Source organism: Cryptomeria japonica, chromosome 1 (assembly GCF_030272615.1).
Source record: "Cryptomeria japonica chromosome 1, Sugi_1.0, whole genome shotgun sequence".
Taxonomy (NCBI): Eukaryota; Viridiplantae; Streptophyta; class Pinopsida; order Cupressales; family Cupressaceae; genus Cryptomeria; species Cryptomeria japonica.
In genome coordinates this window covers 540,489,828-540,506,712 of record NC_081405.1, presented here as the reverse complement: position 1 = coordinate 540,506,712, position 16,885 = coordinate 540,489,828, and the positions used below count along the sequence as shown (strand labels likewise).

At 35.1% G+C, this 16,885-nt stretch overlaps 3 protein-coding genes and 1 non-coding gene across 4 annotated transcripts; all 4 read right to left on the bottom strand.

Moving 5' to 3' along the window:
• Positions 1 to 897: 897 nt before the first annotated feature.
• Positions 898 to 4,299, bottom strand: LOC131875447 (DNA-directed RNA polymerase subunit beta-like). Its single transcript, XM_059219760.1, has one exon. The coding sequence runs from the start codon at positions 4,293 to 4,295 to the stop codon at positions 1,044 to 1,046; it is 3,252 nt and encodes a 1,083-aa protein (XP_059075743.1). The 5' UTR covers positions 4,296 to 4,299; the 3' UTR covers positions 898 to 1,043.
• A 6,004-nt stretch (positions 4,300 to 10,303) lies between these two features.
• On the bottom strand, positions 10,304 to 12,272 carry LOC131875457 (cytochrome f). Its single transcript, XM_059219789.1, has one exon. The coding sequence runs from the start codon at positions 12,268 to 12,270 to the stop codon at positions 11,305 to 11,307; it is 966 nt and encodes a 321-aa protein (XP_059075772.1). The 5' UTR covers positions 12,271 to 12,272; the 3' UTR covers positions 10,304 to 11,304.
• A 150-nt stretch (positions 12,273 to 12,422) lies between these two features.
• On the bottom strand, positions 12,423 to 14,018 carry LOC131855869 (chloroplast envelope membrane protein-like). The gene has a single exon (XM_059219793.1). It carries the CDS (start codon positions 13,226 to 13,228, stop codon positions 12,443 to 12,445), a length of 786 nt encoding a protein of 261 aa, XP_059075776.1. The 5' UTR covers positions 13,229 to 14,018; the 3' UTR covers positions 12,423 to 12,442.
• A 580-nt stretch (positions 14,019 to 14,598) lies between these two features.
• TRNAF-GAA (transfer RNA phenylalanine (anticodon GAA)) lies at positions 14,599 to 14,671 on the bottom strand. The gene has a single exon. It is a non-coding gene; the product is annotated as a tRNA-Phe (tRNA).
• Between the last annotated feature and the right edge of the window lie 2,214 nt (positions 14,672 to 16,885).

Here is a 16,885-nt window from a genome sequence, read left to right as displayed (position 1 = left end):
AATAATTTCTCCAGTAGGAGAACGCATAAGATATTTACCTAAACCAGTAGGCCCTTGGGCAGACCCCACACTAGCTCCAAGACGTTGGTCTCTAACTAGAAAAGTAAATGCTTGTGCTTGAGAGGCCTCTGGGCCGGTAGGTCCATAGAATTCACTGGGATAAGCTGTATTGTTAAACCAAACAAAACAACAAGCAATGAAACCAAAGACAGAGAGAGCCGCCAAACTATAGGATAAGTAAGCTTCTCCGGACCATACAAACGCGCGGCGAGCCCACGCAAAAGGTTTTGTTAAGATGTGCCAGATACCACCGAAGATACAAATGGAACCTAACCACACATGTCCTCCAATTAGATCTTCTAGATTGTCAACGCTAACAATCCATCCCTCCCCTCCAAAAGGGGATTTAAGTAAATAACCAAATATAGTACTTGGGTTAAGCGTAAGGTTCGTAATTTTTCTTACATCTCCACCGCCGGGAGCCCAAGTATCATATATGCCACCAAAATACAAAGCCTTAAACACTAGGAGAAAAGCACCAACACCTAGAAAGATTAGGTGAATACCTAAAATTGTGGTCATTTTGTTCCTATCTTTCCATACATAACCAAAAAATGGAAAAGATTCTTCTAAAGTTTCGGGTCCAATTAGTGCGTGATAAATACCACCGAAGCCTAAAACTGCAGAAGAAATTAAGTGAAGTACCCCGGATACAAAATAGGGAAAAGTGTCCACGATTTCCCCACCAGGACCGACTCCCCATCCTAGAGTCGCTAGATGGGGAAGTAAAATCAATCCTTGTTCATACATAGGTTTTTCCGGTACAAAATGAGCCACTTCAAATAGATTCATTGCTCCAGCCCAGAATACAATTAATCCGGCATGATCTAAAGTGCGTTCTGTAGTAACTTGTCCGACTCTTTCTCCATTAGGTAATATTCTTTCAGACCAAGCGAGAATCTGCTCGGGGGAAACTAATCCAATTCGAAGTTGTTCGTGTTTATCCTGGTCACTCATAAAAAATAAATTTTGATTCATTTTGATCAAACTTCCTTCTTATCTATCTGAAAGTCTATCTCAGATAGAATAGTATGATTCAATTCTAGAGCTAAAGATCGTAGTTCTCTACTGAGCAATCGGAAAGATTCTGTAGGAGTGCTAGGTTTAGGCATTGGTTCTCCGTTGAAAATGGCACCAAATATTTTTTCACGAGTATCCATATGGTCAGATTTTAAAGTAAGCATCTCGTGTAAGATATAAGCAACACCAAAACCTTGTAAAGCCCAAACTTCCATTTCTCCTACTCGTTGCCCTCCTCGGTGGGATTTTCCTTTGAGAGGTTGTTGTGTAACCAGTGTATAAGGTCCACTGGAACGTGCATGAATTTTGTCATCAACTTGATGGCACAATTTCGATATATAAGCTATTCCTATTGTAACAGGTTGTTCAAATACCTTTCCTGTTCTTCCATCAATTAATCTATGTTTTCCAGGATGATCAGGTTCAAATACCCATGGATTAGCTGTTTGCTCGCTAGCTTTATAAAGCTCAGAGAAGACTAGTTTTCTAGAAGCTTCTCGCTCGTACCTTTCGTCAAAAGGTGCTAGTCTGTAATGTTTGTTCATTAGTTTTCCTGCTAAACCAAGCAAACATTCAAAGATCTGTCCTACATTCATTCGTGAAGGTACCCCTAATGGATTTAATACCATGTCCACTGGTGTTCCATTCTGTAAATAAGGCATATCTTGCCTGGGCAAAATTTTTGAAATAATACCTTTATTACCATGCCTTCCAGCTACTTTATCGCCTACTTGTATTTTACGTTTTTGTAAAATATATACATGAACTTTTTCTACAATATCGCCGAGATAATCGTCTTCCTCGAACTCCTGAAAGCATCTCACATCGATAACTCGACCTTTTACACCTTTAGGGACTCTAAAACAATTTTCTTTTCCAGTAGGTGCCTTAATATCAAATAAAGCTTGTAATAATTTTCCTTCTGGAGTATTTAATAGTGAGTCTTCTTCTGCTTCCAGTATCAATTTACCTACTAATACATCACCTGTTTCTATCCAAGATCCTATCATTACAAGGCCGTTTTCGTCCAGATGACGAAGTAAGTAAGCATCTAAATGAGGTATTTCTCTAGTTATTACTTCAGGGCCCTGGTTCGTAAAATAAACTCCAATTTCGTATCTTACGATCTGGAAAGAAGTAAAAATGTCTTGATATACCAGACGTTCACTAATAAGTATTGCATCTTCAAAATTGTATCCTTCCCATGGCATATAGGCCACTAAGATGTTTTTTCCCAAAGAAAGTTCTCCCCCTGCTGTAGCTGCACTGTCTGCTATAATTTGTCCCCTCTTTACATACTCCCCTTGGCGAACTCGGGGTTTTTGATGCATACAAGTATCGCTATTAGAATGTTGATATAGAATCAATTCTGTTTCTATATTGTTTCGAGCAACAGATGAAGTTATGGTGATATTTTCACCATCAATATACTTTATTTTTCCCCCTTGCTTAGCTATAGCTACACTTCCTGAATCTAGAGCTGCTTGACCCTCCAATCCAGTTCCGACAATACACTTCTCAGGTTGAACAAGTGGAACTGCTTGACGCTGCATATTAGAACCCATTAAAGCACGATTCGCATCATTATGCTCGATAAAAGGAATAAGGCAAACTCCAACGGAAAAATATTGGGAAGGAAAAATACTTCTGAAATGAATTTGGTCCCATGCAAAAAATAAAAATTCTTGTTGAAATCGAGCTGGAGTAAATTGTTCCTCTGGAACCCCTTGATTTAATGCCAGAGAATTTCCTGTAGCTATCCGGTAGTATTCATCTTCTCCCGGTAATAGATAAACCATTTGTTCTTCGTTCGATCTCTCAGATAGCCTATAGAATGGACTTTGTAAAGAGCCGTAATGACCAAGCGTTGCATAAATAGATAACGATCCAATAAGCCCAACATTTATTCCTTCAGATGTCGTAATCGGACAAATACGTCCATAATGACTAGGATGAATATCCCGTGTACGAAAAGTAGACGTTCGACTTGTCAATCCTCCAGGGCCCAAAGAGCTCACTTTTCGACTATGAACTATTTCTGCCAATGGATTAGTTTGATCCAAAAATTGTGATAAAGGGTGTAAACCAAAAAAATCTTGAAAAGTTTCCGTTAATGGAATTAACGTTTCCAATTTATTAGTTATTCTCTTTTTAGGATTGGTTGATGCAGATAATATAGTTTTTTCAATTGCTTCTCTGAAATCAATTAGGGCGAATCGTAACTGCTCTTGTAATAAATCTGCTACAGAACGAATATATCGATTTTGTAGGTGATCTATATCATCGGGTGTACCCGTTCCAAATCGCACTTTGATGAGGTAATTCACAGCAGCCAATACATCGTGCGGTAATGAAAAAATTTCATTCTCGGGTATATCAAGACTTAGCTTTTTATTCGGATTTCGTCGACCATTCTTTCCTAATGCACATTTCATTCGAAAAAATGCTCTTACTTTTTCATATATATCGGAAAATTCACAATTTTCTTTTTCTATCTCGTCACTTATGTAGAGCTCTTTATAAAGTTCCAAGATGGCTTCTTCCTTCCCGCCATACCAATAGAAATATGTATAATACTCCTCCGAGTACTTGAAAAATGCTAAGATATTCTTATAGTTGAAAATATCTTTGGAATTTAGACCCATAGCCAATAAGAAAAGCAACACAGAAATTTTTTTTTTTCTGCTTACACGAATCCATATCTTTTTTGTTTTTTTCTTGATCTCTAATCTTGATCTTCCTCCCCAATCTGAAATTATTGTGCCAATATAGATAATGTTTCCCGACGGTTTTCGTTCCCAAGTGTAATAAATACCGGGACTTCTTAATATTTGATTGACCACGACTCTGTAATTTCCATTTATTACAAAAGTTCCTTTAGAATTCATTAAAGGAATATCTCCCAGATATAAAATCATCCGGTTCTTTATCTTTTCACGAGTTTTAGTTTTCTTAATCAATCTTGCTGGTACATATAATTGACAGTGATATGTAAGAGACATATATACAGCATCTCTCTCTTTAATGGAAGGTTCTGTTAATTTATATTCATTCCCAAAAAGGAGAAATTTTCTTTTTTTTTTTGGGCTTTCAATTTTTGAAAACTTATTGAGTTCTTCTATTAAGCCTTGCTCGATAAAACGATCAAATCCTTCAAGTTGTATTTTACCAAATTCGGGAATTGTAAATATTCCTTTATTTTCATCTAATCGCATTGAATGTTTCCTATTCTATCCAGGCTATATTTACCGATTCATATTTGGGCTCCTATGAGGGATATTCTTTTGACTACAGCTGATAAAAAACCGTTGTTTTGGACGGTGCATATGTGCTTTTCGGGGTGTATTATGGGTTTTTATCAACATTGCCAATTGGTCCCGCTCAGATGTATTATCTCAGATCCTTGTTGATTAAGGATAAGATCTTAGATACAAATGGTGATAAAAGCATTCCTACGGGAAAATTGATTCTTAGCGGTTCGTTTCTTGGGCAAGTTATAATTTTTTCATCCATTTATCTGTGCCCTATCTATAGCTTCGTTTTGAAACCTCACGCGATGACTCTAATGTTTGTGCCAGTCTTTTTATTTCTTTTTATCAGGATTCTTTTCTCCAATGTGTTGTTCCCTTGGATGAATAATCCGGTGATCGAGTTTTTTCTTGGAATCGCTCTACAATTGCTGAATCCTGCCCTTTTCGGTAAATCCGTCTATCCGCGGCTCATCAACATCATGTTATTTAGGTACAGTGGAAGCCTTTTATTTCTGATGAGCACCGCAGCCGGATGGCTCACAGGGCAAATTTTATTCGTCAAAATCACGAACCTCTTTTGTTTACGCGTCGAAGGCGATTCGCCTTTAAAATTGGGCAAAAGGAGGCAGCTCTTTGCTTTCACTTTTCAAGTCATTTTCTTTGGTTACTTTATGCTGGCATGCTACGGGAAAAATCCGTCACTTTTCGTGACAAAATACGTGGATAACCGAGCCTTTCTTCAGGGCCCTCTAGAAGAATTTGAGGAATCTTCGCAAGAACTTGATCAAAAGAAAAAAGCTTACAAAGATGATTATAAACAAAAAACTTCAAAGAAGAAAAAAAAAATTAAAGCTACTGTTTCTCTTTCTTCCATTTCTCGCAAAATGGTAAGGGTGCTATCCTTAAAAGAACTGAGCAAAGAAACTGATGCAGATTTGGCTTTATCCAACATATTAATAAAAACCTGGCCATTACTATTTTTTGATTACAACCGATTTAACGTACCCACCCGATACGTGGGTGTAGGAAATTTCATTCTTCGTGGCCCTGTGAAGAGCCAAGTAGCCGAATATTTCTTTGATGCTTGTCTCAGTGATGGGCATCAAAGACTATCTTTCACAGCTCCACCCAGTATCTCTTTCTTTGCAAAAATGGTAAACCTCGGCGATCAAAGTCTTGATCGAAATCAGGATCACCTTTTTGAATGGGTATCAAAAAAAGGAGAGAAAAAAAGCTTCCTAGCACTCGAACTTGAAGATCGAGTGAGAGCTCTAAGCAATGGATCCCCTCTTGTAGATGTGATAGAAAAAAAAATCAGATTTTCTAGAACTAAAGATGGAAATTATCTTCCAGAAATACACGATCCTTTACTGAGCGGGCCATTCCGCGGGTCGGTGAATCAATTTAAATCACCGTGGATGCTACCTCCAGATGATTCTACCGAGCAATTACAGAAAAACGCCCATGATTCTACCAACCAACTTGATCGAATTTCCTTAATTCGACCAGAAAATAAGGAGAAAATCGTTCAACTACGAAACGAAAAAATAAAAATTATTTCCAAATGGTGGCTCGATAAAATTCGTATCTTCTTATTAGAAGAACAGGAAAAAAGGAAATTTTTGGATGACGCTTCATTGGCAAATTTATTGTCAAGATTTGAAGCTGTTTATCCGAAAGATTCAGTCGAATATGTGTTGAAAACATTGGCTCCGGCGCCTCTAACCAGACGGATAGAAAAGGAAATCGCTTCTTGCAATAAAAAAATATTCATTCAATATTTATTGCAGATTTTTCTTGAAACCACCGGTACGAAATCGGAATTGCTTGTTAGCGTTCTTCCTACGGAGCAGGCTTTACTTTATGAGCGATTTTTTTTAATGAGCTCAGATGAACTACCAAATTCTGAGGTATCTATAGATACTAAAAAGATCCCTCAGGAGATTTCGGATAAGGATCTTCCTTCTAAAAAGAGCAACGCTAAAAAGAAAAATAAAAAGAAACTTGATCAAGATTTTCAAGATTTTTTTGATTTCTATGCCCTTTATCTCAAATTCATGGAACTGAAGAAGAAAGCGATTGTTAATGATTATGAACCTCGAATCTGAGACTTTAATAGGTGCATTGTGCCTAAATGGCCCTCAACGATAATATCGGGCATTTATGATACTATGTGTGTCAAAGATTGTCTGGAAACTCGTCCAAAAAAAGCTCGGCATTTAATTGTTATTAAACCCTTTGAGAAAATCAAAGAGCTAGAGCTTGAAGATGAACAAAAAAAGAGCGAACAAGGAATTCTGAAAGGCTTCTCTCAATGGTTCAAAGATGAGAACCAACAATCAGAAGAACAAGAGCAAATACCAGAACAAGAAATAGCGAACGAAGCGGAGGACGAAGCAGAGGAGGACCTCGTAACTAAAGACATACATGTCTTTAGTTATCCATATGAAGGAGATTTTCGTAGATTTTTAGTAAAAGGAGCTGTCCGTTCTCAAAGACGAAAAGTATCAGTGGTCAACAATTGGATACCTCGACCACAGTCGAGTCTTTTCGAGAGACTAAAAGAAATGATGCAAAAGCCACGTCGCAAGCCAAATCCTAAAAGGGAAATCAAAAAAGATATTACGATTTCAAGACTCGTAAGATATTTTGACAAATATCTGGATCGAAAGCAAAAGAGAGAGGAAAATCGTCGCCGTCAAATACAGCAGGGCTTCGATTGGGAATTGCTTCACTATCTCAGAGCGGGTGTATTATTCACACATACATATCTTCGTAAAAGATTATATTTCCCTTCATTAATAATAGCCAAAAACTTCGCTCGTGTTTTATTATTTCAGGCCCCCGAATGGGAGCGGGATTGGTCCAATTTGAATAGGGAATTTTATATTAAATGTAATTACGACGGATATGAATTGACGGACATCGATGTGCCCAAAGATTGGATGAAAGACTACCTAAAAGAAGGTATTCAAATCAAGATTGTATATCCTTTTCGCTTGAGACCTTGGTATGAATCTACCCCCCAATCTACTGACGCTGACAACAGAACTACTAGCTTTTTATCCATGTATGGAACAGAAAATGAACTACCTTTCGGTAATCCAACAAAAGTTCCTTCTTTTTGGAGACCTATTGGCGAATGTATTTTGAATTCTACATCTCATCGGACAAAAGCTATTATCGAAAGGATCCATCCTATTATCGAACGGATCAAACCTATCCTCCAATGGATAGAACTCCTTTACTCAGAAAGAGTAAAGATAAAGATCAACATTCGGCCAGATACTGGGACAGAAAATATTCAAACGAATGACGAGCCCCCTGTAATGATTAGGACCACCCCTACATCGAATATTAAATTCTCCTTGGAAATAATGGAAGATCCATTAGAACCATTTTCAATGCAGATCCAAGATTTGGATCTCGCAGATCCAGACAATTGGACAATTACGATTCATGAGCGAATCAAGCAGATGAATGAAGAATATTTGTTGAATCGAGATATTCATAAATAACATAAAAACAAAATAGAAAAAGAAAGTATAATATTTTCAATGAGTTGTATTTATAGTGAATGATACTCCTTAATCTTCTTAAAACGACATGCGTGTATTCGAGTGATAAAGTAACCTGTGGAAGTGAGAGCCATTACAATTATTAATGCTCAAATGAAATTAATTTCCCCATAATCCGTATATCCAATTGTTGCAATATAGAAACAGGGTTCCTTCCGGAAGCTATTATTAAATTGAAATATGCGAGATTCTCTCATTTCTGTTCAGTAAAAAAAAAAATGTTTGAATTAAGTTCATCAAACAGGGCTGGAGTAACTGGCAGCTAGCAGGATGGTTCTATCCTGCTCTCTTTTAATGTTAAGCAAAATTATATTGCTATGTTAGAAGCAGGCTAGCTATACTTAGTATACTTCAAATATACCCTTGGTATCATATTGACAATCAAGCAAAGATTGTAGAAGATATCAGTAGTTTTCCATTTCCTGATCTCTTTCTTTCATGGGATCAATTTACCCTTGATTTTACAATAATATAGGGAGCTTAGCATGTCTGGGAATACGGGAGAACGCGCTTTTGCTGACATTATTACTAGTATTCGATACTGGGTTATCCACAGCATTACTATACCTTCTCTATTCATTGCAGGTTGGTTATTTGTCAGTACGGGTTTAGCTTATGATGTATTCGGGAGCCCTCGGCCAAATGAGTATTTCACAGAAAGCCGACAAGAGGTTCCATTAGTCACTGGCCGTTTCGATTCATTAGAGCAACTTGATGAATTTACAAGATCTAGTTTTTAGGAGGTATTAATGACTATAGATAGAACCTATCCGATTTTTACAGTTAGATGGTTGGCCGTTCACGGGCTAGCTGTACCTACGGTTTTTTTCTTGGGATCAATATCAGCAATGCAGTTCATACAGCGATAAACTTTTTATAAACTAAATCACGGAGCTATTTATGACACAATCAAACCCGAATGAACAAAATGTTGAATTGAATCGTACCAGCCTCTATTGGGGGTTGTTACTTATTTTTGTACTTGCTGTTCTATTCTCTAATTACTTTTTCAATTAGGAGTAGTGAGAATATTTTTTCTTGCCCAATTTCATTTATTGAGATATAATCTAACATGAAAACTTAAAGTAAATATTAAAAGAGTTTATAGAAATGACCGATACCACCGGAAGGATCCCTCTTTGGTTGATAGGCCTTTTTGCGGGTATTCTCATTATTGGTTTAATAGGTATTTTTTTTTACGGTTCTTATACGGGATTAGGGTCTTCCTTATAAGAAAGTATCAAAAAGAATTTGAGATCGCCCTAAAAGAAAGAGCATATAGAACGAATTCTAAATCGTCCAGTACAGAAAACTAAAAAAGAAAAATAAGACCTTACCGTTCTTTGAATACAAAGAACGGTAAGGTCTTATTTTTCTTTTTTCATTTAAAATTGATTTTTTCATTTTCAATTTATTGAAATATTTTTTTTTTATCAATTAATGCTGCATTTCTGGAATGCAATCTAAATTCATTTAGAAGAAATTTAGTTAATGTTGCGAAAGAGCATTAACTATATATAATAGTTCTATAGAGTTAGAACTCTATATTATATTTTGAAATTGCCGATTTATTAGATTTAGAAATCTATTATATATTTTTTTTTTTAGGTTTTATAAAACGTTTTATTAAATTGCCGATTTATTAGATTTAGAAATCTATTATATTTTTTTTTAGGTTTTGTAAAACGTTTTATTATATTGCCGATTTATTAGATTTAGAAATCTATTATATTTTTTTTTAGGTTTTGTAAAACGTTATATTATATTTTTTTTTTTTTTAGGTTTTATAAAACGTTTTATTCAAACGTTTGTTTTGCGAAAGAGGTCCTATTTGCTCGACGGACATACCTTTGCTGTAAAAAAAAAAAAGAACCTTTTGATTACTGCGAGTCTTTATTTAGGAAGGAAGAAGAGTCGGTATTATTGCCGGTAATAGAATATTACTGGGGGAGAACCGGAAACCTGAATCATATAGTTATAGAAGTACGGGGCCAGGATGCTTGGTGGTTAGGTGCAATCACCGCGCCAAGTGCTATGTTAACTCATGGTTTTGCTACTTTAGGTCTTCCAGATAAAATGCAGCAATCTGCAATGTTAGTACCCGCTTTACAATCTCATTGGTTAATGATGCATGTAAGTATGATATTGCTCAGTTATGCAACTCTTTTATGTGGATCCCTATCATCGATAGCTTTTTTGGTCATTACGTCCCAAATAAATCAAAAGATTTTTATTAATGTGAAGAATTCCTTTTTCTTCAATAAAAATGGGAATTCACATGACCAAGAAAAAAAGGAATTGAAGCATACTTTCGGCCTTTCATTTATAAATTATCGTAAATGGTTATTTACTAACCAATTAGACCAATTGAGTTATCGTGCCATTGGTCTAGGATTTTCTCTTTTAACTATAGGTATACTTTCCGGGGCAGTATGGGCCAACGAAGCATGGGGATCTTATTGGAGCTGGGATCCAAAAGAGACTTGGGCGCTAATAACTTGGATTATATTTGCAATTTATCTACATACTAGAATAAACAGGGGTTGGAAAGGGGAAAAACCGGCAATTGTTGCTTCTCTAGGATTTATTCTAGTTTGGACCTGTTACTTAGGGGTTGATTTATTAGGAATAGGGTTACACAGCTATGGCTGGTTGATTTAGTAGAAATAAAAAAAAACTACATCTTTTTATTTATGTACTCGAATTACGAGTAGACAGTTTATTTAATTTGACTTAGGAGGATACAATCGTTCTTATGGAACGGTGGAGAGCAATCGGCATTACTGCAGGTCTTCCTTAGGAAGGAAGAAGAATCGGTATTATTGCCGGTAATAGAATATTACTGGGGGAGAATCGGGAACTCAGCAAAAAACAAATCCGAATTTTTCGCAGAACTAAAGTTTTATCATTTCAGTCCAAAAAGGAAAAATTAAATTAGAAAACGAATAAGCTCCTCTGACTTTGGCGAGATAATGGTAAAAAGTAAATATATATATATATATATATTTTTACTTTTTACTTTTTCAAGGAGTAGGATAAGTTATAAAATCAGCGAAAATAGTAAGCCAAGATTACCAAATTCTCTCCTTCCTTCTATTTATGCTTTGATTTATTGATTTTGAATATGATAAATCAAGGTGAAAAAAGATAACATATATATAATATTGAATGTCGCGCATAACTAGGGAACTCACTGTTTAACAAGTTTGTTCCTGAATCACTCATTATTAAAGATGCACATATTTATATCTCCTCATTCTTCACAATCAATCAATATATTCGAACAGAGGGAAGGGGCAAATGAAGGGCTCCGAAAAAGTATGACTTTATTATTGCAATTTTTATTTACATAATTGCATGAATCATCCATAAGATGGAGATTCACTTTTATGCGCCTAAAAATTCATTTCGACCAATTGAACTTTCTCAAATTGTTTCTTCTTAAGAACCAGAAATATCTGTGCTAAAACGACAGATGCTAAGAATAATAAAAGACCTTGAACACGTAAAGGATCTTGAAGTACTATTTCTGCATTTTCCTGACCAAATCCACCCACATTAGGGTTATTCGTTAACGACTGATCCGCCTTGATGAATTCGCCTTCTGAAACAAGAAGTTCCGGTCCCGGAGGTACAAAGTCAACCACTTGTCGACCGTCTGATGGATTATCAATAGTTATTTGATATCCACCCTTTTCTTTACGCACAATTTTACTTACTTTACCCGTTGCTGAAGCGTTATAGACTGTATTGTTGCTTTTGCTCCCATCGGGATAAATTTGTCCTCTTCCTCTATTACCACCTACATATATGGGATATTTCAGGAAGTGAGCTGCTTTATTAGTAGCGGGATTTGGTGAAAGGATAGGAAATACAATTTCACTATATTTTTGACCAGGAACAGGACCTATTATTAGAATATTTTTTTGATTGGGACGATAGTTTTGAAAATAAAGATCACCTATTTTTTCCTTAATCTCAGGATAAATACGATCCGGAGGAGCTAATTCGAAACCTTCGGGTAAAATAAGAACAGCTCCTACATTTAAAGTCCCTTTCTTGCCATTAGCAAGAACTTGTTTTATTTGCTTATCATAGGGTATTTTAACAACTGCTTCAAAAACGGTATCAGGAAGCACGGACTGTGGAACTTCAATCTCCACAGGTTTTTTAGCCAAATGACAATTTGCACATACAATACGCCCAGTTGCTTCTCGAGGATTCTCATAAGCTTGCTGTGCAAAAATGGGATATGCATTTGCAATAGATGTGCGAGTCATTATATCTATCATTATTAAGACGGAAATTGATTGAGTTATCCACTTTTTCACCCAGTCATCATAAGTTTTTCTATTTTGCATAGTTCAATTTTTTGTTACAATTCTTTTATTTTAAATAAAATGGTGGTAGGTAACTATCATAGTTACCTGCCTGCAATTCTGCTACTATATTAAACCTAAAGCTAAAAAATAAGAAGTATCGCCCTAAAAAAAGTAAAAAAGAGGGGGGGTCAAATGGGGGAGAAACCATTGGTTATTCATTCATCGAGTGATAAATTACTACAAGTGAAGGAGATATACGATTTAAACGGCGGAAGATCCAATATTTGAAAATTGTGTCTAAGATGACTGGAAAAGTTGAAACAAGACCAGATATTATTCGTTCGTTATGAGCAAATCCATAATTTTCGAAGATCCAATTGATCATCAGTTCCCAACCATGGGGCGAATGAAACCCAATACATAGATCGGTTACTAAAAGAATAGAAAAAGCTTTCATTGTGTCGCTTAGGCTGTAGAAGACTTCTTGGATCCAAGAATTTAGAATGCCAAGTTTCTTCTTACCCAGAATGAGACAAACACTTAGAAGAACCAAACCTATTAGATTTGCTAATAAATGTGAGATGATGTGGATACAATCTTGATTATATATTTTGACCAATTGGATCATCTTTTTCTGCATCTCTACACGAATATCTTGTGAAGGCGTTTCTGAATAATCTTTCACCATTATTTCTAACAGGAATAGTTCTTCTATTTTTTCAAATTTTCTTATAGCGTTTTCTTCTTGTAAATAATCAAAAAAAATTTTTGATTGACCAGTATTCCACCAATTTGTAACCCAAGATTCTAAACTGTTCTGTAATGAAATTGAAATTGCCCAAGGCAATACTATTAAACATGTAAGATATTGTAGAGAAGCGAATGTTTTATATTTGGCGACTTCCAATTCGTGAATCGCTAACGAGCTCGATTGACTCGTTAGCTCTGTCCAAAATCTGAACAAAGTACGAATTATAGAACGAGGTATGAGATCCATAGAATGATCTTTTGTGTAATTCTTCGACCTTGAAAGAAAATATCTTTCGGATGAAAGATGGTTTGTTCCGACTGAGAAGTAGAGTAAAAAAAGGAAGGATCAATCCTTGAAAATTGCTTGGATCCGAACTCATTTTCTATTTATTGTTTTCTTATTTAACTCTTGACCCGAAGAGTCGCTTCAATTTGAGTGGCAAATAAATGAAAATTGAAGTTCAATTCTGGACTCTTTGGTACATAGAGGAGATGATAATATTTCGGGCGCATATGTAAAAAAAGGTGTAAAAAACAATAGTCATCTACTTCATTGTATTCTTTTAAGATATTATACCCGTGTTTTCTAATAGATAAAGAATGATATGGAGTGTTTGCGAACTGCCAAAGAATATCGGTATGGTTCCATAAGTAACATTTCGTGTTGGTGGAAATATACTGGCTATATGGTCTTTCCCCCCAGACAAATGTTATGTCAAAACTTTTTTTGGTATCTACTGATACGAGATCTATCAATTTGTATATTAAGAAGACTTTCCCCCCTCATTTCAAAATCCTTCAATGGATACGCGCAAAAAACGGGCTAATTCGGCAGCTTTCTGTTCCATTTCACGCAGGGTCAAATTTTCTTCAGTACGAGTTAAGGGGATGTCTTGTTGGCCCTTTATTTCCATATAAAGAACACGACGAGGAAAAAGACCTTCTTGAACTTCCATTTTGATCGCCTGAATATCCTTCATACGAAATTGAAGGAAAATACGACGATTTCTTCCGGGAAATCCCCAGCGAAAAAGGCATACAACAAGCTAATTCTATTACAGCAGAAACTATCAAATATGATTAATGATATTTTTGGGCGTAATTACTAATCATAAATATTCTTCGACCTTTCGGATCATTATTACTGCAATAGCGGCAATTGGAATGATATTAACTCCCATTTATTTGTTATCTATGTTACGTCGAATGTTCTATGGATATAAGGTTTTGAATGTCCCGAATCCTTATTTTAAGGATTCGGGACCACGCGAACTTTTTATTTTGATCTGTCTCTTTCTACCAATCATAGGTATTGGTCTTTACCCCGATCTAGTTCTATTTTTATATAATGCTAAGGTAGAAGCTATTTTCTCTCAATCTTTCTATTAAGAAATAATCATTTTTTAATTGCTCTCTAGTTCGAGTTATTTCAAGTAGTTTTTATTCCCTTTGAAATAACTTGGACAAACTCCCTATTGATTCAATAACATAGAATCACTGCTGATTATTCTAAATCAATCAATATAAATATATAAATATTGATAGATATATATCTATACCTATATTATTATTATAATGAGGTCTACTAATCCTTTTTCGTACTTATAAAAGTATACATGCCAGGAACCAGATTTGAACTGGTGACACAAGGATTTTCAGTCCTCTGCTCTACCAACTGAGCTATCCCGGCTGTTCCCCTGTGCATCATACTAGCACAGTAACCAAACTCCTGTCAACTAAAAACAAAAAAGGTAAAAGACAGCATTTGAAAGAGTAGAAGCAACAATGCAAATAAAAACATAACATATATAATGTTGTATACAGTTACACACAAAGATATATATATATATATATATATATATATACATAAGCAGGCACAAATTGTGTCATACAATTAAAACTTCTTATGTTCTTAGTAACACGCCTAATAAATAAAAAATAGAAAAAAAACAGACTTCTTTGATGGGGATAGAGGGACTCGAACCCTCACGATCTATAAAACCAACGGATTTTCCTCCTACTCCAATTTTCATTGTTGTTGACATTGACATGTAGAATTGGACTCTATCTTTATCCTCGTCCAATTATTACTTCCAAAAATTGGAGTAAACGCAAATCATCTCTTTCTAGAGAAGCTCTTAATTGGAAAAATCCTTCAATTTCGATTTGAAGCCAGGCATAACAAACCTAGAACAATTAAAGCTCTAATCGTTATTTTTGTTTATTGGTGATATATAATGCTTTTTCAAGCGTTAAATAAAATACAAAAGACATTCTGTAAATAATGTATTGTATCCAATTCAAATTATGTTGGATTCGTTAGAATAGCTTCCGTTGAGTCTCTGCACCTATCCCTTTCTCGGAAAGGAAACTATTGTCTCTATAAATAGGATTTGGCTCAGGATTCCCCATTCAAAATATCCCAGGGTTCCCTGGATTTGGATGCTATCACTTGGTAAGTTTCCATACCAAGGCTCAAAAAATTTAAGTCCGTAGCGTCTACCGATTCCGCCATATCCCCTTCTTGTAGAACGAAATAATAAAACAATAATTGCATCTCAATTATTTCATTTGCATTCGCATTATGTTCTTTCTGCATTTTTTATACAATGTTCTTATCTGTATCCCCATCGTACACCACAAAAATATCCCTTTCTATATTTAGATCTTATTGAAATCATATTTCCGTTCTATAAGTATAGTCTATGAAAGGATGAGAAATCAAAAAAGAATTTTTTTTCTTCTTATTTCTTTTTTCAATAATACTGTTCCACCTGGGACGGAAGGATTCGAACCTTCGGAATAACAGGACCAAAACCTGCTGCCTTACCGCTTGGCCACGCCCCATTGTTGCTTTATTTTAATAAATTAATATCAATTGACGCAATGTTTCATTTTAATTAATTCTTATCTAGTGCTATGCAATTATGCATAGAAAAACCGGAGGGATCATTTCTTCAGATCTATATTTATAGGGGAACCTAAAAAGAAACAAGAATATACATTCATTGGTCATTCTCTATCAGAATGGTTAAAATATTCTATGAAGAAATTATCCCTTCCAACTCGAAGACTAAAAGTCTAATCTTGCCGAAGAAATTCGATTGATTGGCCAAATACTTTTGGATCTTTACATCATTTTTATTCATCGGAGAATCAAAATGCCAGTTATCCTCAACCTCCATATTTGTCTAGACGATGCCGCTTTTCATTTGAATAATCCCTTTTTTGCCAAATTGCCTGAAGCTTATGCGATTTTCGATCCAATTGTTAATGTAATGCCAATTATCCCTCTGTTCTTTTTTTTATTAGCCTTTGCTTGGCAAGCTGCCGTAAGTTTTCGATAACGAAAATCTTAGAAAAAGTTTTTTGTATTCACTTGATACGGAAACAATTTTAGTGTTTCAATAGTTACGTTCTAACTATTTCTATTGGATCATTTTCATTAACCAAATTGGTGTAAAACTATTTTTCCTTGTTCTGATGTTTATTTTGTGATACATCAATTGTTCTCAACAAATCAAAATACCTCGGATTAGTCAATATCAACTGCATCACAGTTGGAATTTGGGTTATTAGGTATTGATTAGAATATGTTATTTTATTAATAGAGGGGCATATCTTTGATATTTATTTAAAGAACGAGTAAGGATGAGAATTTATCTATGTATTCCAAATTTTCTTCTATTTTAGACAATTTATATACTTGTTTCTATTTTTTGTTTGAAAAGATGATAGATAAATTTATTAATTGTGATAATCCTAAACAAGTTTAGGATAGTTTAATTGGTACTCGAGTTCCTATTTATCCTGTTCAATTCCGAGCAAAGAAGAAAAGAGAAACAGAATAGATTCAATTCTGTTTCTCTTTTCTTCTTTGCTCGGCTAATAAGTATATGATACA